This window comes from Pholcus phalangioides, unplaced genomic scaffold, assembly GCF_987345545.1.
Source record: "Pholcus phalangioides strain wild (caught in Gottingen) unplaced genomic scaffold, Ppha-v1.0 ptg000039l_1, whole genome shotgun sequence".
NCBI lineage: Eukaryota > Metazoa > Arthropoda > Arachnida > Araneae > Pholcidae > Pholcus > Pholcus phalangioides.
Window position 1 is genome coordinate 7,872,388 of NW_028301625.1, and position 22,160 is coordinate 7,894,547.

Below are 22,160 nucleotides of genomic sequence, written 5' to 3' on the forward strand. Positions count from 1 at the left end.
TGCGGCGAATGAAAATTTACCAGATGGGGTGAGTGGATGACCTAAATACGTATAGTTATGAACTATTTCAAGTTCTACTCTGTCCCAAAAAAATTATGTGTTTTTCGGGACGCGACCAGAACGTCGGAAGACCATAACTTTTGTTTTATTAATATTCACTCGTAGCATATTCCTCTTGAAGTAGTTGTCAAGCAGATTTATTTTTTTCTGGAGTTGGGTTTTTGTATCGGCAAGGAGGACTATATATATCATCAGTGTACAAGAGCAAATTAATATCTGTATGACTATCGATCTGAATTCCCTGGACATTGGTTGTTTCAAAGACTTTTTCTATGGTGGCAAGAAAAAGAGATAAATAATAAAGGGGAAGCAGGTTCACCCTGCAAAATACCGGAGTTGACTGTAAATGCATCCACGAATGAATTGCCTGTTCTCACTCTACCACAGGCATTAGAAAAGAAAATTTTGTAGATTTTAATCATTTTATCGCTAATTCCTAGACCATGTAATTTGCACCAGAGTAGATTTCTGTCAACTGAATCGAATGCTTTAAAGAGGTCAACGAAGCAAGAATATACCTTGGCAGATGGTCGGTTAAGGCGTACTTGAATGATTGAGCTTAATGTAAATATATTTTCAATGCAGCCTCTATGTTTACAGAAAGTGCCTTGGGATTCCAGAAGTATACCATTTACCTCCGACCAGTTATAGAGTCGTTTGGTAAGAATAAGTGACAAAAACTTGTAACAACAAATCAGAAGAGAAATCCCTCTATAATTCACCAGGTCAGTGGTAGGGCTTTTCTTGTGAAGTGGACATATAATGATTTCATTCTAGGACTCTGGGAAATTTCTGGTTTCAAAGATAAAATTGAAGTAGTTCAGGAGGGCCTCATGCCCCACCTGGGGGAGATTGATGAGAAATTTGTTTAGGAGGCTATCTGATCTTGGGGATTTTTTAGGTTTTAGGAATGAAAGGGTTGCAAAGTACTAAGATGAGGAAATTCAGTCATCTAGAATGGTGTCTTGATTTATAACTTAAGATGAATTTTCACAATTTGCACTTACCGACTTCTATTTGGTATTATTCCTTTCTGAATTTCTTGATTACTACGGCCAAGTCTATATACAATCCAAGAACCAACAACACCATTATGAAGTGTGTCAATGACATGAAACACTTCTCCAACGTGAAAACCAAGTTCTCCTTTACCTGACCCTTCATAAGAGAAATGTGTCCTGGAAAATAATAGAAATATAGAAAATAACTCATAAAAATTCAGTAAGTTATCTGTTTCAATGAAAAAGAACAAGATATTCATTAGAAAATATTTTCAAACCCCAGTCATGTAGTTTTTAGTTTCTGTTTACTGCAGTAAAGGATAACTCTGCAGTCATGTTAAAATGGTATGTACCAAAAAAGAAGTGTTCAAGTGCATCAAATAATATAAAATATGATTAATCAAAGTAAACATATTGAAACACTAAAATGTTGACCATTTTAATGTCCAAGAACTACAGTTGAGTATTATGAATGTTGAGTATAATGAAGTCACTTCACTATCAAAAAATTTGTACTGTAGAAAAAAATTGTGGTAGAAATACCAGAAATTATATATATAATAAATATATATTATATATTATAATTATAATTATAATTATATTATATATTATAATAAATTTTTTTATAAAAGTTTACATAATTCAAAGATATTAGAAAAAGATTAATATGTTTGCATTTAACATTTTAATGTCAATTTTCTGAATTTGTTGATTCTTAACAACACTTGCTCAAAATTTTGAGCAAGTATACTACGGGCGTAGCCAGAAATTTCGTTCGGGGGGGGGGGGAGAACCAAAGTGATGGAACAATAGATTTAGCCATCTTTTTTCCTTTTTTGGTCATTTTCTCACATTTCGGGGGGGGACCAGACCCCCAAATCCCCCCTCGCTATGCCCTTGAAGTGCACCAATGTAATTTTATGAATTCCTTGTCTTGTTCAGAATTAATTTTCCTGAAAATAGTGAAAAAAACGGTGATTTGGAATTTATCAGATTGATTTGTTTTGGAATGTTTTTGTCCAATTTTCATAGACATTCATCCTCATACTTTTTCCTCACTAAACTAGTACTGGATTTTTTTTTATAAATGACTGAAGATTTTTGATAATTGTACATAAACTGCTTTGATGTAATTTTGTAACATTTTCCTGCTTATATCCCTTTATACTAAAATTTAAATTTTATCAAATAGATTTTTTCTAAATTCATTTTCAGTGACAATGAAAAAGCAAAATGCACTCCTGAAATACCTTTTTGAGTTTAAAAAATTTGTTTCTTAGTAGTATTTTTTTAAGACAAATAATTTTTAAAAAATTAACAAAAATGTCAGCATTTCAGTAAAATTTGGTTAGACAGAAAAAATTATTAAATGGAAGTATACAAGGAAACACGATTGTATTTGTTGAGGCTTGAATTAAAATGATGCAAATTTTATGAAGTTATAAAAGATATTTTACATCAATCTCAAACTACAGATTTTATTCAAATAATCTAATAATGCCATGATATATGCAGTGATATTCCTTACCGGATATAAAAAGAATCTCCCCGCTGATTAGCAACAATTTCATCATATTCTGTAAGAGAAAAACATAAATCATCCTTATAAAGGGTGAAAAGAAAAATGGATACACAGTGAGGAAATTTACAATGGAACCTTCATAATATACAGTTGGAGCAATACTACTTTCAGTAAACCACATTCAAATTTTGCATAAATGAGAAAGTCATACAACTGAAACTTGGTTCAAAATGAGAGTTAACTTTTACTTCCACTCTATGCCACTATTTAATCCTCCAGCGCATGGGTGAGAATGTTCTGTGATTGCATGGTTTGAAACCCATACTGAATTATATATTACAAAAAATATTTATACACCTTCTTTTTTCAGAAGGTATGCAGACGAGATACTGCGACCTCATGTCATCCCTTACGCTGGATCCATTGGACATTCCTTTGTTTTCCACGATGATAATGCCCGACCGCATAGAGCTCGTCTGGTGGAGAACATGCTTGAAGCTGAAACAATACAGCGTATGGAATGGCCAGCGTGCTCTCCTGACCTGAATTCGGACTGAATCTCCTGACCTTGGACGACGCATTGCTGCGCGACCAAGGCCGCCTGTTACTGTCCGAGACTTGCAGATTGCACTTCTTGAGGAGTGGAACAGTATTCCCTAAAGTCTGATCGATAACCTCATCGCATCCATGGCAAACAGGTGTGCAGCAGTCTTAGCTGTTCGAGGAGACCACACGCCCTATTAAAATTCATGCATCATGTCTAAACAGTACTTTTTTTTATCGTTTACATGTAACCAAATTGTTGCCCTAAATCATCTTTTCATGTTTTTTCCATATTTTCAAAGAATTAAAGCTTAATTCCAAATTTTTTTACGTCTTTTTTCTGAATTGCGCATTGATACGCGTGTACTATCCATTGTATGCCAATATGTGGCTGTCTCGCACGGTTTTCTTCACTTTTTTGCTTGCTCCCCTAATTGTTTTGAGCAGTGTACATGTGCATGGGTCTAGCAGACCCAACTTGTGCACTCAAGGTTTAAGAGGCTTAATATTTTATTGCATTTTCTGTTTGAAAATCATCTGATTATATGAAAACATTAAATTGAAAAATATTGTTATTAAATTTTTTTTTAAATCCCAATTTTTTACTTGAATCTTGAGTATCCTGATTATATTGATTTTAAGAGATAATAAAGGCATAATATCAAATCTTTTTAAAAGATGATCAGCAAGCAACTGCTCTTTCATTTTATTTCTGTCCAATACAAAAGTTGACACTGGGATATTTAATTCTTTTATAAGTTTCACTTTCAGAATTCTTATTGAATCTTTCTTTTAAAATTTCCAAATTATCTTTCAGGGAAAGGGCTTTTTTTCTTCGACATTGGGAATGGCAAACTTGACATAGCCATCTAGCACAACACAACAACCAAAGATAATCATACTAGAACTGGAAGGACTGATGCTATACATGTTTTGTATTAACAGGCTGATACCCTTCCAAACAGTGTCAAAATGTTTTCCAAACCTTCAGGGGATAACTCTGAAAACACGGCAGAAGCAAAGGAAAAGAAAAGTCTTTCAAACAACCTAAATATGTTTCTTTAGGGCTTGTAGAGTGTCTATAATTTTCAGAAAGAGGAATAAAAATTTCACTTTAGCGTCCCTTCTAAAGTGGTCATCAGCTTGCTCAAAATCATAATTTTATTAATCAACCTTGAATTTATTGGTTTTGCAGTGAAAACTTACATCATAGGTAATTTCAGCAATGTGTTTAACTTACCCACAACAAACTACAAAGAATAGACATAGAAATGATATTTATTTCCAAAATTTAGGATTTTTAAAAATCTAAGAGATTTTTTTTAGGAAAGCAAAAGTGAAAAAATTGTATAATAGATGTTGTATATCATATAAATAAAATAATTTATGAGTAAAATGTATATAAAGATGAATCAGAATGAACCTAATTCAGCACCTATTATTTGATAGCTGTAGTGATGCACTTGCTATTTAGCAACATTGGCATATTAACATGCATTATTTGCCGAAATAGCTTTTGCTAGGAAAAAATTGCATAAGAAACATTTTGTAGAGATTCAGTACAATCACAATCTACAATAGAAATCCTGATTGTTTCTGCTGCTCACTGTGGTGACTTTTTTTTTCAAATGGAAACAAACTTCAATTCGCGCCTAAAATCAGAAAACTATTTTCAGCCAATGACTACTGTATGTATGATGTAGCAGGCTTTCACAGTGGAAAACCTGATAAGAGGCCGCAATCTTCAGGGATAAAATCAAGTACGGGTACTTGTCGGGGAAAAATTAAAAATCTGATTCATAAAAAATGTGACCTTTTCTTATTTTGTGACCTTTTTACTAATTTTGTGTTTTTTTGAAAATTCATGACTTTTCCATGATGGTAGATACCCTAAGGCTGTTTAAGGGGAAAAAATCTAGTATGCTAAACTATTTGTCAAATCCTTTTTCTTCTCTGGGTCCCTGCCATTTTCAGAAAATCAGTCAATTTTAGTTTGTCACTGATTTCAAAACTAGTTTTGATCTTGAAGCCACTACATCTATTGGAAACATGACCCATTATGAAGGAAGCTAATTCTGCTAAAGTACAAAAACTGGCTGGCAGCAATAAAGCTTTTTTATTATTATTATTATTATAACATACAAACATATATACAAGCATATACAGAAACACATTCAACATACACTTTTGACCTCAAGGGACATGCCTGTCCTTCCAGTAGGTCTACAAGGGTTTCTCCGTAGATTATTTTTCTTAGCAACAGCCTATTATGGTTTAGGTCGGTTTATAATTGTTCAATATAAAGTTTTTTGTTTTTTTTTTGTATTTATGTTACAAAGAAATTTTACATACAGATGGATTGTATCATGTGGTTGTATTATTGTTGTAATATATATTCTAGACTGGTATTCATAGAAAATGTGAATATATTGTTATTAGATCTTATGTAATTATTTGTATGATTGATTGTATGGTATAGATTCATTATTTTTGGAGCGGTGTATCTATAACTCTTTTGAAATAACGTTTTATTTGTTTTTGGCACTTTATATATGTTATTTAATCCAGATGACGTTCTATTTTGTTTCATTTCTAACCAATTATTGTTTAAGAATGAAAATATGACAATTTTCCTGTGAGTATCTCTAAATCTACATAGTCAAAGGCTCTTTTTAAATCCAGAAATATCGTTATAGAAAATTTATTGCAGTTTAACCCGGTATTTAAATAATTGCACAGCTCTAAGATGGCCATTTCTGTATTCTTACTTTTCTGAAACCCATATTGGTTAGGAGCTAAATAATGCTGATAATTAAGAAAATCCACGAGCTGTTTTTTTATGCACTTTTCTATTACTTTTGAAAATATTGGAAGAATTGATATGGGTTTAGTAAGTTTAGTTTAGTAAGTTATTTGTCTCTCCTGATTTATAAATGGGGTGTACTATGCCATACTTTAAATCACTATAAAAGACTCCTTCCGTTATAGATGAGTTAATTAGGTTTTTTATTACATCCACATGATAATGGGCAATTATTTTCACCATCTTAGGGGTTATTTGGTCATATCCACTTGCTTTATTAGTCTTCAATTCTGACATAATCTTATCAATGTCATAATCGTTAATTTCAAAGAAGTATATGGAATTGTTAGAATTAGTCATTGTTTGGTCATCTTCACAATTACAGACTGTGTTTAATTCTATTTCTTCCAAGTTTCTTGTAACAAAGTCTTCATTAAATTTCTTCGCTAAAACATTATGGTTATCACAGATAGGGAGTATATTTTGCTTTGCACTTTTATTAAGTATATTCTGATTTATACATTTCCATTGCATTTTTTTGTTATTCTCGCATTTTGTGAAAGTATCTCTGATATATTTATGTTTTATTTTTCTAATATACTTTTTCAGTTCCTTATTGTATTCTTTGTACTCTTGCTCGTATGACACAATATTTGGGTTCTTTTTATATTTTTTGTATAATTTTTCCTTATGATTTATTTTATTTATTATTTCTTTTGTGATCCAGTTTTTTTTTACTTTTTTTGGGTTTCATCTTGACTTGTTTCGTCCATAAATTAGAGTTTGATTGTATGATATCCACGAATCATTTGTATTTATTTTGTATACATCTTTCTTCTAGGACACTAACAAAATTTATATTTTCAATGAATTTTTCAAATTTATCATAATTTATTATTTTTATATGTTTGTTTTTTTCATTTTCTTCTATTTTCTTTTGTATAAAGTTTACGTATCCTAATACTGGATAGTGATCTGTTATCTGAGTTTTATACACTGTGAATTTTTCTATTGAATTTATTTTTGATCTATAGAATACATGGTCTAAACATGTTTTATTATTATTTGTTTCTCTTGTTATATTTTTGTGAAGGGGGACCAGTCCATTTATTGCCATTATGTTAAGATATTGAGAAGTTTCGTTATCATCTCCATGTAAATTTATATTAATATCACCCACTATTGAAGTATTTTGCTTCAATTTCTGTAAATTTTGTTCTAATTCATCATTAAATTGTGAGATGGAAAAAGAATGCGAACGGTATAAGAGTAATAAATCAATGTCATAATCAGGGAGGTATATACATAATTCTTCAGCAGTTAAAAATTTAACATTTTTCTTTTGTATTGATTTGATATTTTTATTTATATACATTATTACTCCCCCGGCTCTATTGTATGTTCTACTGTTTATATAGCAATAGTAATTATTATTCCTTCAAGATTGTCAATATAGTAATTAAATAATTCTTCACTTTCAATCCATATTTCACTTAGGCATATGATATCTATTAATTTATTTAAAGTTCTAAGAAATACCACCAGACTGTCAAAATTTGCTCTTATACTTTGGATATTCAATGTTGAGTTTTGTTCACTGCGGCAGCTCATAAATTTTTTTGCTTCGCTAATGTCCTCCAGAGGTCGTTGGTCCTGCATCTCCAGAAAGTTCTCTGTGATCATTTGTACTGTGGCTTGATTCTAACTTTTGCAAATGTTCTTGGTTTGTTATCCTGATTACTCTTGAAGTTTCATCCCTCCAGAGAAATATTTTCCCTTCCTTCGCCCACGCAAACTTGAAGTCCAGTTTATTTTTCGTTTGTCTAGCCAGGTCAAATAACTTCTTGTTTTCAATGGTTAGATGTTCGTTCACATATATTCGGACATCTTGAAAGATTGGGTTTATTTTATCTGCTGTAAGGGTATTCTGTCGCTTAGCCTTTTGTATCCAGATGTTTTTTGATGTTTCACTATTGAATCTTACTATGATTGGTTTGGGTATATTGTCATTTCTTGTTGGGACTCTGTGAGCACATTTAATTTTAGTTTTTTCAATTATTTGTAGTTGTGTTTTTACTGCTTGAATTATTTCTTGTATATTCTCATTTGGACTTTCTGGTATTCCATTTATCTCAATGTTATTTCGTCTCATTTTGGTTTTTTAACTCATTCATATGATATTTCAAATTTCCTATTTCTGCTTTCATGTTTTTATTTTCCATCTTGAGTTCTTGATTTTCTCTGCTCATTTGTTGAACCATTTCTTTCAAGTTTTCTACCTGCTTTAAAAAATCTTCCATGCATTTTGAGTTGTATTCTATAGACTTTATAACCTCCTTCACTTCATTTTCCATTGCTTCTTGTTTATGTATGATTTTTTCTGTGACTTGTTGGATGGTTTCCTTTACTTCCAGTTTGAAATCACCTATGATTTTTTCTATCCTGTCAAAATTGTCTTGCTGTGTATCATTCACTGGTGAATTTGCTTCTTTTGTCTTTTGCCATCCTTCTAAATGCAGATTCGTTGTATCCAGCACAAATGGGATGTATATATTGTTTACACACTGTACACAAGAAAAATTCATTCACGTCTATCACTTTACCGTTACACTTCCTACATCGTGATCCATCCATCTCTGATTGTTTTCCCCAATGAAGAAATCATATATTCTCAGTTCTTAGTTTAAAATTGTTTTCATAGATTGTTTCATAGCTTGATCTTGTCTTCTAAATCTCCCATTGAATTTGAATCGAAACCAAAATTATCATGAATTTTTCTTTGAATTAACTTCTACTTTTCTGAGACAAAAACATTTGCTTGAAAAATTTAATGAGTATGAATTTATTGTTGCAGCAAGACTAAGAACTTGCCCTTGACCTTTTTTGCAGTCTTATCATCCTTTGCTTTAAACTTGTGCGCTAGCAATGTAGGCAAGGAAAGCAAAAATATTTCTTGCATTTTGTTTTTGTCAATTTGTTAGATCCTTTACGAGCATCAACTTATTTTTTAAAACTAATGATTTTTTGCCAAAATGTTATAATAGGAAAATCTAATCGATTTTGTCAAATAAATCAAGTTAATTAGAAAACCTTTAATGTAAAATTTTAAATTGTAACATTCAATCAGTTCATTGCTCCAATAACTGAAGCAGTCTTATTTATTATATGATTTTATATATTATGCTACAGAGTAAACTGTTTGATATAATGAGTATGGCTTATAACGGCATTCTATCTGTAATGAGTAATTAGCAAATGATTGTCAAAGAGCTGATGTTAGAGATACAAAAAATATTTGGTTATAGCATGTTGAAAATCAGAAAAATTTCACTACAACATTGAAAAAATTCTCAAAAAGGCCAATTTTTCTTTCCTCTTTCTTCAAGGATGAAATCATTGCACATATTCCTTGTAAACATTTTTCTTAGGTACTTCTAACAAAGAAGGAACACCAAAAACTCAAATTGTTTACCCCCTTTCTTATTTTTAATCGTCCCACTACACATACAGGATACATGACAATTTCATTTGATTTTTGTCCTTCTTAGTGACTAAATTACCGCAGTTACTGCCAAGACTTTTTTAAGTAATTTCAACCAACTACAGTAAAACCTCGATAAGTTGTCACATCAAGTTATCAAAAAATTATGACAGCTTAAGCGGAGGGACGACTTAAGCGGAGTTCCATCAGTTTCAATGTGAAATGTTATGAAAATCGTATAAATTTAAGAAAAAATAATAGCAATTTCTTATCTTTTTTATCTCTTATTACTTAAATTATTGTGGTGAAATGTACTGTACACTTTTATTTATACTAGTAATTTTTAATTTAGACTAACAGAGCAACTGTTTGAATAAGTAGCTTTTCTTCATAACAGAACTCTCTATTGCACATTAATGTTACATATACATCAAATTTAATTATAGTGTTTGAATTCTTCATCAGTATTTCATGATGCAACTACAAAGTAATCTCAAACACTTTTGACTTGGTGGAGAGACCCTGGGCAGGGAAAAGTAAACAGAAAACCTCAACTTGGGAAAGAATGTCTAATTTTTTCAAACAAAGATATTTTGTTTAAATTTCAAGCCCTAAATTAGTAGAGTCTATGCTTTCTATGATTATTTATTATCCATGCCCGGCGCGCGTTGCACTTTGACTTGATTAATTTGATGTTTTGATTTACATAATTTTTGATTTCCTTGCACTATATGTAATCTTTGATATATCAATAAATTTTGGTTTTGCCGGAGATGCCCCCCCAGGGGGGGGGGGGGCAAAGTGCCTACGTTGCTTGTTGTGACAGAGCTTGGGTGTCTCGCGGTTTGTCCAGTTTCTCCAATGGAGCCCAGGCAGAAATGAGATCTAGCTTGAACAGTTCCCAACATTCCAAAAACCTTAGTCGGCAAATGAACTTCTCCAGCGTAACTTTCGTTACTCAAACTGTTCCGTTTTAGTACTTAAGGCTTTTATGGTGACTTTTAATCATATGGCAATGCTGTTAACAAGCTCTTTTTAGATTAGAGGGAAAATGTTAATGAGTCCATACAGCCATGAAAGTGGCAGTAATTGAAAGTTTCAATTGTGCTGTTGGTTGGCTAAATTGCTTTGATAATATCAAATTCTATACAAAAGCTATCTAAAAGGAATGTTAACTTTCCTCTTAACAGGGATTAAGATTTTTTTTTTGCCTGCAAATTATAAAACAACCCTGTCTTTTTCCAATCATAAATAGGGTTAAATTACAATGTTATAAAGTGAAATCTCAATATGATGATGTGATTCCTTATTCTGTGGACCACAAAAAATATCATTGTACAGGGTTTATTGTTATATCAAGAAGCAGCAGTTTAGGCAATAGGTATTTCCAAACAAGACTTGAAAAAATATTGTTGTTTTGAGGGATTTATCATTTTATCGAGTACTGTTGTAGCAAGGTTTCACTGCATATAAATGACAATTAAATATAGACAGCATATAAGTTTGAATAGAAATAAACACAAGAATTTATTTGGTGTGTAGTACATAAAGTATAATCCAAAAGTTCAGGGACTGGGGGCACCCATGACAACACAAGCATATAGTTAAAGTTTTGGCATTGGAAATACATTCTATAATCCCACCCCTTCCATAGTCAAAATGTTTTTACACATGTAACTTGATTGAAGCACACAGAATTCTTTACACATTTGTTATACTGAAGTTAGTTGTTTTTGGTTTATGATTTTAAATGATTTTCAAAGGTAATGTTGCAAAATTGTATTTTGTCAGCTATCAAGTAAAACAGCTACAGAGAATTCTAATGACAGTGTATGATAACTCTAGTGATCACTTTTGTCAACATTTTTCAAGTCTCTGCAGCTGTTTTACACAACCATTAAGAAAATTTAATGTTGCATAATTGCTCTTGAAAATCTATGTATCTAAAATTAAAAACCAAAGATGACAGAACTCAGCACAACACGTCTGCATGCACAATCCAATCATATTCCATTAGTGTAGCCATTCTGACCATAGAAGGAAAAAAATAGAATGTATTGCAAACATTGAAACTCCAACTACTATTGCCTGTATTTTCATTGAGGGGTGACTGCAGTCCTTGCTTTTTGGAACCTTTCACATGCATATATATAATGGAAATACAGTGGTACTTCGACCTCCAAGATTAATTTGTGACAAAATAAAGACAAAACAAACAATGAGGCAAATGACAGAAGAAAGACAAAATCCAGATACATTTTGCACACGCTACTTCAAAAGAAAAATGTATCAGACCACTATCATGCTGACTGGACATCCCACTTGGGTTGAACAAACTTAACTCCCTGTTTGCTCAGAAGAAATTTTACATCCACACAACTCAGAATGAAGCCGAATGCCTTCATGTAAGTCTGGAGCAGCAGTTTTAGTAACATTTCTTTTCTGCCAGGCAACCAGAATATTAGGTAAATCAACCCAAATGGGATCCTTAGCCAGTATGATAGAGGTCTAATATACCTTTCCTTTGAAAACAACACTGCTAGTGTGTTCTGAACATGTCAGGATTTCATGTTTTTTTTGTACTTCCCTTCTATTAGTTATTATCTTCTTTATTGTGCTATTATCAGCCAAAAAGATTCCCATATATTCATAAGATTAATTTATTTCTGAATGTCACTTGAACGTGAAAATCTTGTATATCCCAAATAAACTATTATCATATAAAATGAAGATCTATTAAATTCATTCTACTACATTCCTGAAATATTTATATAAATACAGTGAAACCTCTCTCTCTCTCTAAAACCACCACTTGGTGTTTCATACAAAAGTTATTGCCAAATAGAGACCATGCGTAGTGGGGATAAGCCTAACGAAGATTTTTGTGAGGGGGCAAACAAGATTTTGCTACCTCAACAACTGCAAAATTTGATGATTTTATAACAGTATTTTTGTTCTTTCCTTAAATTTGTCTGCCCCAAAAAGTTTGCTGCATTGGGCAGTTGCCCTACTTGTCCCCCATTAGTTCCATCCTGGATGGGGAGAAGGCTGATGGGGCTTCAGTTCATGTGCTCTAGGATGAATCTCATTAATTTTTGAAAATTTGAACTTTACTATAGAGGAGCCCAAAAAAAAAAAAAAAAAAAAAAATCCCAGCCTAGATCATTGGATATAAAATTTTATGCTTTACAGAGATGAAAATCAGTCGCATTTTAAACACTTAGATTTCATAACATATATGATGTAGGTTTACATCAGTGATACCTACAGATGCATCTTGTTAACACATATCCAAACGACCCATTAATGTGAACACAGTATGAATGGGCAATTTATAATAAATCACCATTGTAAGATTTCCCATCAATATCCCAATGTTGTGATTGTGAATATGGCGATGTATCATTAATTCTGATATCCAACATTGCTATGCAGATGCTGCAATGCAAATTTACCGAATATGCATGCACTATATCTAGGAATCTGATGCAAGTGTAGCATGAGGTAATGCAAATCACCAATAGTATAATAGGTAGGGTCCCGCGGATTACTGGTGGGAACCCCGAAGAGAGTCATCATCTACCTCAGATAAAATGTGATAATTGTGCAATATAATTTTAATTTAGAAATGTTTGCAAATATAATTACACATAAAATGTCTGATTACACATAAAATGTGTAATCAGACGTGCCAACTTTTGGAATCCAGAAATCCAAGGTCATGCCTCTGATAAATGATTGCCGATAAATGCTACGTAAACAAAGTCACGTCTGTGTCAGTTGCTAAAATGCGGTCACCAAGACTTTTTTATGGCTGCTCAATGGAAATGACCACAGCTGTCCTCTATGGGTGTTTTTCTTAACGACGACGGCAGTCATTGACGTCACGATAACGTGAAAGCTCGCTTGAAATCTAATTTTCTGGAAAATCCAGAGAGCGAGAGGTAGGATGAAAAATCCGGAGTCTCCCGCCTACATCCGGAGAGTTGGCAGGTCTGTTGTAATATTTACCTCCACGCCGATGGTGGGCCATGGACCACTTTTACAGTCAATATTATCATGAGATTCTTCAATTTACAATAGGCCTAATGTTGTAGATCCCGGCCAGGTCTTCAATTTTTATGTTTTTAGTGTTGCCAGATTCCATATGTCATAGTTGTGCAATAATATTTTATTCCGTATAAATATGCAAATGAGAAGTTGTCTGTCAAAAGATTATTTTAATTTTGCAGTGCTGCCGATCCCACATTCTGATTTGCCATCAGATGAATGATGGGCAATATTCTCTTCAAATATCAGCAGGGTGCTGGGAATGATCGCATCCAATTAATTTCAATCTAATGCAGTTCTTTCCTAAGCTGTTTTGTAATGAGAGCTGTGCGCCGAGTCACACTTTTTCCATCACTATGTATCTATGATCCAGTAGTGTGCTTCAGCACCATTCCAGCCATCCGGCTACTTCCCCTGATCACCCCTTCGCTGTCTGTCCAGAATTTATTCATGTATCTTCCTGGAGAGCTTGCCGCTGACAACAATGTCCTGCCAACATCATCCCTGGATTCATCAATGCTGGATACATGCTGTACTAGCAATGCTGGGAGATGCTTGGGCTGAACATTCATAACCAGAAGTTGTGGTTCCTGTGATGGAAAGAATGTGAAAGGTGTCTTGACGGACTGCACTGGTGAGAACAAACCATTTTGTTAAACCCTATAGTGCTAATAACTCTAAACAAAAAAATTAACATTCTGTGACAAGTCAAGTTAGAAATGCTGTGTTGTGTAAAAATTTAAACTTAATATTTTTTTTTGAATAAATGTTTTAAGTGGAAACAAATAAGTCATTCATTATTGTTATCTGCTGATGAATCAATTGTTTGGTAAACAAAATAAAATAAAACTGGGAATGTACTTAAACGGTACACAAGGAATATCATAGTTGGCGATGTAAATTTAACGAATGCACATGCACAATTTATGCACTCCGATATTTCTTACATCAAATTTCTAGATATGGAAAGATATTCCTGTGGTTCCCAACTTCAAGGCGCAAATGCGAGCCGATCTGACCGTTAAAAAGTCTCGCCACAGAGAGCAACAGTCCTACAACGATAAATCATTCAATCATAACATTTCACTCATAGTTAGAAAAACTGGTGGCAGATGGCAGCACTACACATAACAAGCATTACAGAGAAACAAAAAACTTCACGTCAGGTTTCACTACACGTACATTCCCGCATGTACCGATTCGTTACGGTTCCGCGGGGGGGGGGGGTGCATGTGTGGTGTAGCAGTAGTAGGTAGGGCCTCCAAAAATGGCTCGGGGATCCATGATGTTCTTAAGTCAGCCACCTCGTTGGGCAATCTGCCTGTTGTGGCGTTGTATTTGTATTTGTATCACGCACGCATATTTGATAGATTGGCATAGACAACTCAGATGTTTCTGATATCAGATTTTTAGAAACTGTGCAAGCAAATTCACTAAATCGGAATTGTGGCCTTCGCATAACAATGTTGGATATCAGAATTAACAACACATCAACAAGCACAGCAGATTCAGATTGAATGGATACCACAGATATCACTTATTATCAAGATAATAATTTATTTTTCTGAAAGTTATTTGATTTTTGTCAATTGTTTTTCCCTATCTATGCATGCAATGTTAAATCTTTGGGAAGCAGCTACATTTAGAAAATTTTCCAAAATGGAATTGTTAGAAATTTTCCTTCATGGGGAAAACACTGGTAGAATAAACCTTTTGATACTTAATATTTATCAGGTATGGATTAAATGAAAAAAGTTAGGATTTCATTATTTTCTTTATACCTCAGCTCCATATTACTTGTTGCATGGCCCCACATCCTAGAGCAGAACTCCCTAGGATAGGATATTTGGTGGCCTCCATCTTCACTCCAAGCCAACCTTTTCACAAGCCCTTCTATAGTAAATTTATAGCATGAAAAAACAAAACATTATGGTAATTGTCCTGAACCCTAGGGATGGAGCCGTCAGTCCCAAACTTGTGGGAGCAATTACTTGTTAAACATAGATCAGGCCCTGTTTCACGCATGTAAAAGAGGGGCAGTTGTCCAAGACCCAGACATCTAAACAACATATATTCACTGGCTCATCTTTGTTGCAAACCTCCCCTTGTCAACGTTGAGTGGATACAGAGGGGGCAATTGCCCCTATCGCCCTCTTCCCATTCTGTAGTAAAATAATTATACTTTTCACTTAGGCGGAGGTTGAGATTCAACCCCCAAGGATTCTGTACCCACTTATGATCAAATTGGCAGGCATATCTTCGGATATTGATATAATATTGTGATGTAGGTTGACGATGTATCATGATGTAAATTTTTCAATATCACCCAATCCTAAAACTGAGCTTGAATGTTGCATACTATTTTGGTTGTCTTGTTTAATAACAAGGTGCAAAAGACATATATTCACACCCAAACTTGCAGCCGTGTTGCGAGAATAGCCAACCTCCCTTTGTTTTATTTTTATTTTTTACTTATTAGCCGAGTTTTTATAACACATCCACAGAGAAACAGCCTGAGCCCTTGACTCTCAGGAATAGATTTGTCTGGGTATCAATTACATCAGTTTACTTTTTTTTCTATTTACTGTCTTAAATTCCAAGTTTTTGCCATCATCAAAATATTTTTGGGTCATTTTTCTATAAAAAAATATACCTTAAAAAAAAATAGCTTGCAGTGATTCCAAACAAGTAAAACATTTTTTTTAGTTGTTATTCGTACAAGGGATGGAATAAACCACACTTTAGTTTGGATACTTTCCACTATACTAATACTAAATGTAAATGAGTTTTTGAAATGATTAATTACTGATGTTATTAATTAATTAATCAATGATTAATTAATTTATATAATAATACAGACATATAGTTTTTCCTCTTAAAAATTTTGAAGAAAACAAATGATTACCGCATCGTGACAACGATATGATTTGTTTCTTGTGTGAATCAATAAAAAGATAATCACTATCATGAGTCCCCCCCCCACCCGTCTCATCATGTTCCTGGTTGGAGGAAGACCCCCCCAAAACCATCTATGTATCAGACAAGTAGTCTGTTAGTACACGTCTTAAAGAACAGCAAAAAAGAATTGATATCAAAACATGATAATATGATCAGTCAATTAATGATAGATGATCAGTCAATTATTAATGAATTATGATCATTAATTAATAAGCATTGGGGAGCTATGATGGTTAATTGAATCATTAAAAATGGGCCTTTACTCTGGTGTAAATTAGATAATTACAATGGTTAATTTATTCATTGGTTCATTATTAAATTATATTTATTAAATAACTATAATTAGCAGATGCTTAATTTAGGTGTAGTTAAATATATAAATTTTAAACATTTGCTAATTTATGGAATTTATATAGTGCAAAGTATTCAAATTATAATGCAGTTACAGTGATATCCCTCTACAACAATATTTTTCTAAGTCTTGTTTAGTAATTTCTATAGTCTAATGTTAAATTGCTGCTTTCTAATATAATGTAATATTTTTTCTTGGTTCGCTATCATTATATCAAGATTTCACTGTATATATTTCCCTTTGTGAAACATGGCTGAAGACAGCCTGCAGAGGAGGCAGTGGAATAGAACTTTTAGCATGTCTATGTTGTATATACAGGATGATTATTTAATTAACCTTACCACATTTTACTGGTGAACCATTGATCCTACAGGAATACTTCCAATTAGAAAAATTATTCAAATATTGTGTATATATAGAACTCAGATGCATCATTCATGTTGCAAGAGGTTGCATAAATATTAAAATATAAAAATTAACTTTTTCTATGGACACCCTGTTCTCAAAAACCAATTAGAAAGTTGTTGCCCTGTCTTTTCTGAGGCCAACAGAAAAATTCCACATTTCTAAGTACAATTATTCAAGGAGGTATTTGATTTCAAAAATCGGAGGAAAGTTGGGAAAAACAGCAAAACCTAATGGACAACACTTCTTTTCCAATTTTCCTCCAATTTTTGATTTTAATAATTAGAAACATGGAATTTTTTTGTTGGCCAGAGGAGAGACAGGGAACAAACTTTCTAATTGGGTTTTTGATGATAGTGTTTTTTGTATTGAAAGTTAATTTTTTTATTTTAAAAACGATACAACGCCTTGCAACATGAATGATGTATCTGAGTTCTACACGTTATTTGAATAATTTTTTTTATTGGAAGTATGCCTCAAGAAACAACAGTTTGCCATTAAAATGTGGCAAGGGGAATTAAGTAAACATCTTGTGTGTGTGTGTTTGTGTGTATATATATATATAATAAAGATGGAATAAAATCGAAACAACAAATTTATACGAAGGTTTTGAACAGCTGGCTGATGTGAAGATAAATTTAGGAAAGAAAGAAAATTCAACTGCCGCTGCAGGGAATCGAACCCACATTCTTTTCCTTTCTGGGTAAATGCCCTAGACTACTAGATTACAGAGGCAATGAATATCTCAATCTTTCCTTGGAGATCATGTGCACTGAACGGGACCATACATGTATGGTTGGACCTAACTCAGGCCAAAGCTCACAATTGCTGACAATGCCACCAGATGGCGACTTATCCGAGGATGATGTCACTCTCTGCTATCCATATGAAGGTTTTCAGCAAGTGGCAGTTGTGAATTTTCTCTCTTTCCTAAATATATCTTTGCATCAGCCAGTTGTTAACAACCTTTGCATGGATAGCGGAGAGTGACATCATCCTCGGATAAGTCGCCATCTGGTGGCATTGTCAGCAATTGTGAGCTTTGGCCCGAGTTAGGCTAACCATCCATGTACAGTCCCATTCAGTGCACATGAGCTCCAAAGAAAGATTCAGATATTCGTTGCCTCTGTAGTCTAGTGGTCTAGGGCATTCACCTGGAAAGTGAAAAGACGTTGGTTTGATTCCCTGCAGGGGCAGTTGAATTTTCTCTCTTTCCTAAATATATCTTCGCATCAGCCAGCTGTTAAAACCTTCATATGGATAGTGGAGAGTGACATCATCTTGGGACAACAAATTTAGTTGTACACTACAAGCATCATTCAGCAGAAATAGAAACTCCAAGATGAATTTTTCAATTCATGAAATTATGCAAGCCAAGGTGCTATAAAAAATGTTTGCATAATTTTGGCTATTCTCTGTGGTGTATCCTCCTGAAGAAGAACCAAGAGATAACTTTGCTTTTTTCGAATCAACAATTCTGTCAATCTATTTACTTTTCAATTTGAAAAATTCATCTTGGAGTTTCTATTTCCGCTGAATGATGTTTGTAGTGTACAACTAAATTTGTTGTTTCAATTTTATTCCATCTTTATTATATAATTTATCACCACACTATATGTTCTAGCTGCCTTTGGCGCTGATGTTGGTATGTTACTTGAACTGTAAAATTTTATTTACTCTGCCAAGTTATATTTCTGCTTGGATATATACAGGGTGAATCCAACCTATTCTGCCAAACAAAAGGGGGTGATAGACAAGCCCAAGTGGATCATGAAACAACCTACCAAACCTGTCTTATCTCAAACCATTTTCGAGTTATGGTGGATAATCGATTATGGGGGCAAAAAAATGTGTGAAGTCTGAAAAAAAAACCCAGATTTGTGAAGTTTCTAAGAGACTTACATGCAAATTAAGCACATATTTCGAAAGTGCAGAAAAAATCCTATAAGTTCACACCAATTGCATTGAAATATCTTGATTTAATGGCAAGTTACAGGCACTGAAAGATTGGAGAAGTTCAAAATCGAATTGTCAACAAAAGTTTTAATTGGTAATTCCGCAAACACCCTTCTAGCTACAATCAAATAAAATTTTCCAAAAACTTGTCCATTGCCCCAGCTTTTGAAAGCACTTAGAATAAACAAAATTGGTCATCTAGTTCAGGAGAAATTTAGTCATTTGTTTGCAATACATCCCTGAAATCTGCATTTGTTGAAGTAATTTTTTGGCAACAATTTCATTTTTCACTTCACCGATCTCTCAGCGCTTGTAGCTCGCCATTAAATAGGGATATGCTGTAGGTGGAAGTAGTGTCACCTTATAGGATTTCTTGTGCAAAATCAAATTGTCACCAAAATCTGTAACTGCCAATTTCGAATTTTTGTTGAGTATCTACTTCAAGAAATGCTGATTTCAGTGATGTATTGCAAACAAAAAACTAAATTTCTCCTGAACCAGAAAACTGATATGGTTTATTGTAAGCTCTTTCAGAAACTGGTGGAATTGGTGCTTAAAAATTTTGGCGACAATTTGATTCTGAACTTTCCAATTTTTTAACGCTTGTAGCTTGCCAATTTAGACCAGATATTTTGATGAAATTGGTGTCACCTCATACTATTTTTTCAGCTCTTTACAAATGTGTGCTTTAGGTCTTTCAGAAACTTCACAAATTCTGGTTTTTTTCAGACTTGACACATTTTTTTTCCATAATCGATTATCCACCATAACTCAAAAACGGTTTGAGATAGGACGGGGTTGAAGGAGTGTTTCATGATCCACTTGGGCTCATCTATCACCCCCTTTCATTTGGCAGAATAGGTCGGATTCACCCTATGTGTGCATATATATATATATATTTCCCCCCCCCCCTGAAAAAAACTGACCGCAAAGGGAGGTTGGCTGCTGAATAGAAGTGACCACCTGTAGAGGTTTCACTGCATATGATAGGGATAAAATTTTACACCTGGTTATACTGAGAGCAAAGAAACAGTTGACTTCTCACTTTTTCAAAAATGCAGAGGCGGTTGGCTTTGATTTATTCAAAGAGAGAGCTTCTCCATATAATGAATGAGTTTATGTTACATCTTTTGCTCATTAGCTGAATATCAATTTAAAAATTGGTGTATTCATAGTAAATATTTCCCTCATAAATTAGATTACTCACAAGAGGAGAAGACATTCATAGGTCGAAGTACCGTTATAAATGGTAAAATATAAGATGATTTTCTAACCCTCTTTGTGATGCTGCACAATAAGATTTACAAAATCCTGAACATTAAGAAGGAAGAGAACAGCATCTTCTCGAGTGACTCCTCTCATATCCATATCGTTAACCTGTTGCCAAAGTAGAATGAACAAATTTACTAATTTTTTTCATCATTCACAAATCTCATAATATGATTTTTGATAAAAATAATGATACAGTCAAAACCTTTATAGAGTAAGTTGAAAAAAACCCAGAAAAACCAGAAGATATTTTGTGCTCACCAAACTCCATGTTGACTGATAAAATACTTAAGCAGAAGATTCCAATGTATTTGCTTGGAACTTCCGATGGTTACATTATGACTATTTCATGAAACCCAAACAAACACAAATGCTTCTCAAATAAAGATAGGCTATTTTTATTGTAACAAAAATAAAAAATTTTACCGCTTTTGATCCTGCAAAACCCAAAAAGTTGTTCTAGTAGAACCCTATAATTCTGCTGGGAATAGTTAGAAAAATATGTAGTAGAGTAGTGTTTCTCAACCTTTCTGAACCCAAGGATCAGTAAAATACACGAGACAACTCAACGGACCCCCAACTTACAGTATGTGTTCTTATTATTTGAACCTAGTTGAATATAATACCCTCAGCATAAAATATAAAAACTTTTATTAATGCAAATTCAATTTTGCATTCTGCTTATAATATATAGCCTACCTATCCCATCTTCACAGACCACGTCTGGAATGAAAACCATAAGTACAGAACGTTTGTTGTATTGTGAAGCTTCAAGAAAGACCAAGGTAGTGTCACTCACTCATTGATATACCTTGCAAGCTCCAGAATTGCAACAGTAGAGATATTTTGAAAGGAGAATCTGGACTCCCTCTTTTATTCGAGGGACAGTAACTAGTTTGATGAAAATTGTTTTTTCGGGTTCAAAGACCATCGTCCGTTTGAGTTAGTTCTCAACGTTTCCCCAACACTAGTGGTTGGCATCATCAGGAGAATCAATAAACTTAATCAAAGTTAAGTTCTTTGGAGAATCAGGTTGTATTTACGTACACGCGTGGCTATTGTTTTGCAATTGGTCAGTTGATTCTATGGCTGGCAGCGTATTGAAAACAGTTCTTATGTTGGTAGAACCTGATTTGTCAAGAGATGTGGAGTTATCTGATTGGCTGTTGTCGTTATTCTGTTGCTGGATCTTGACGGGGAAGGTTCTTGTTCTTCTGAGAGCTGGTGTCCAGAAACTGCTCAATTTCAAAGCTTCTTCTCTTCTATAATAGCTGTTTTTGTGCTTGTATATTTCAATAGCCTCTGTGTAGATTCGTGGAAAGAAGTGGTCAACATTAGCTATTACCTGTGTTTTTCTGAACTATACACTGTGGTTGTTGTTAAGTACATGTTCTGCCACTGCTGACTTTTCTGTTTGGCCCATTCTGCAGCATCGTTCGTGCTCTTTTATTCTAGTGGGAATTATATTCAAATCTTGGCAGCATGACAGGAATGCCAGCGATGACAGCAGTTGTGCTTTTGATCTTCTAAGTTTACTTAACTTCCGGTATGACTTGAATACCACGAGATCAGATAACTCCACATCTCTCAGCGAATCAGGTTCTACCAACATAAGAACTGTTTTCAATACGCTGCCAGCCATAGAATCAACTGACCAATCGCAAAACAATAGTGTAGGTCAAGCCACCCATGTACGTAAATACAACCTGAGACTCTGGAAAACTTAACTTTGATTAAGTTTATCAATTCTCCTGATGATG

At 33.6% G+C, this 22,160-nt stretch overlaps 1 protein-coding gene across 5 annotated transcripts in view; it reads right to left on the bottom strand.

The window, feature by feature from the left end:
• The window catches only part of LOC149065528 (tight junction protein ZO-3-like), a 238,325-nt gene that overhangs the window by 47,454 nt on the left and 168,711 nt on the right, over positions 1-22,160 (bottom strand). For all 5 annotated transcript variants that reach the window (XM_089253416.1, XM_089253420.1, XM_089253418.1 and 2 more), the window contains 3 exons: positions 20,406-20,508; positions 2,590-2,638; positions 1,068-1,238 (listed from right to left, as the gene is read on the bottom strand). In XM_089253416.1, coding sequence (XP_089109542.1) covers positions 1,068-1,238; positions 2,590-2,638; positions 20,406-20,508 — 323 coding nt within the window. The remainder of the gene's footprint in view (positions 1-1,067; positions 1,239-2,589; positions 2,639-20,405; positions 20,509-22,160) is intronic.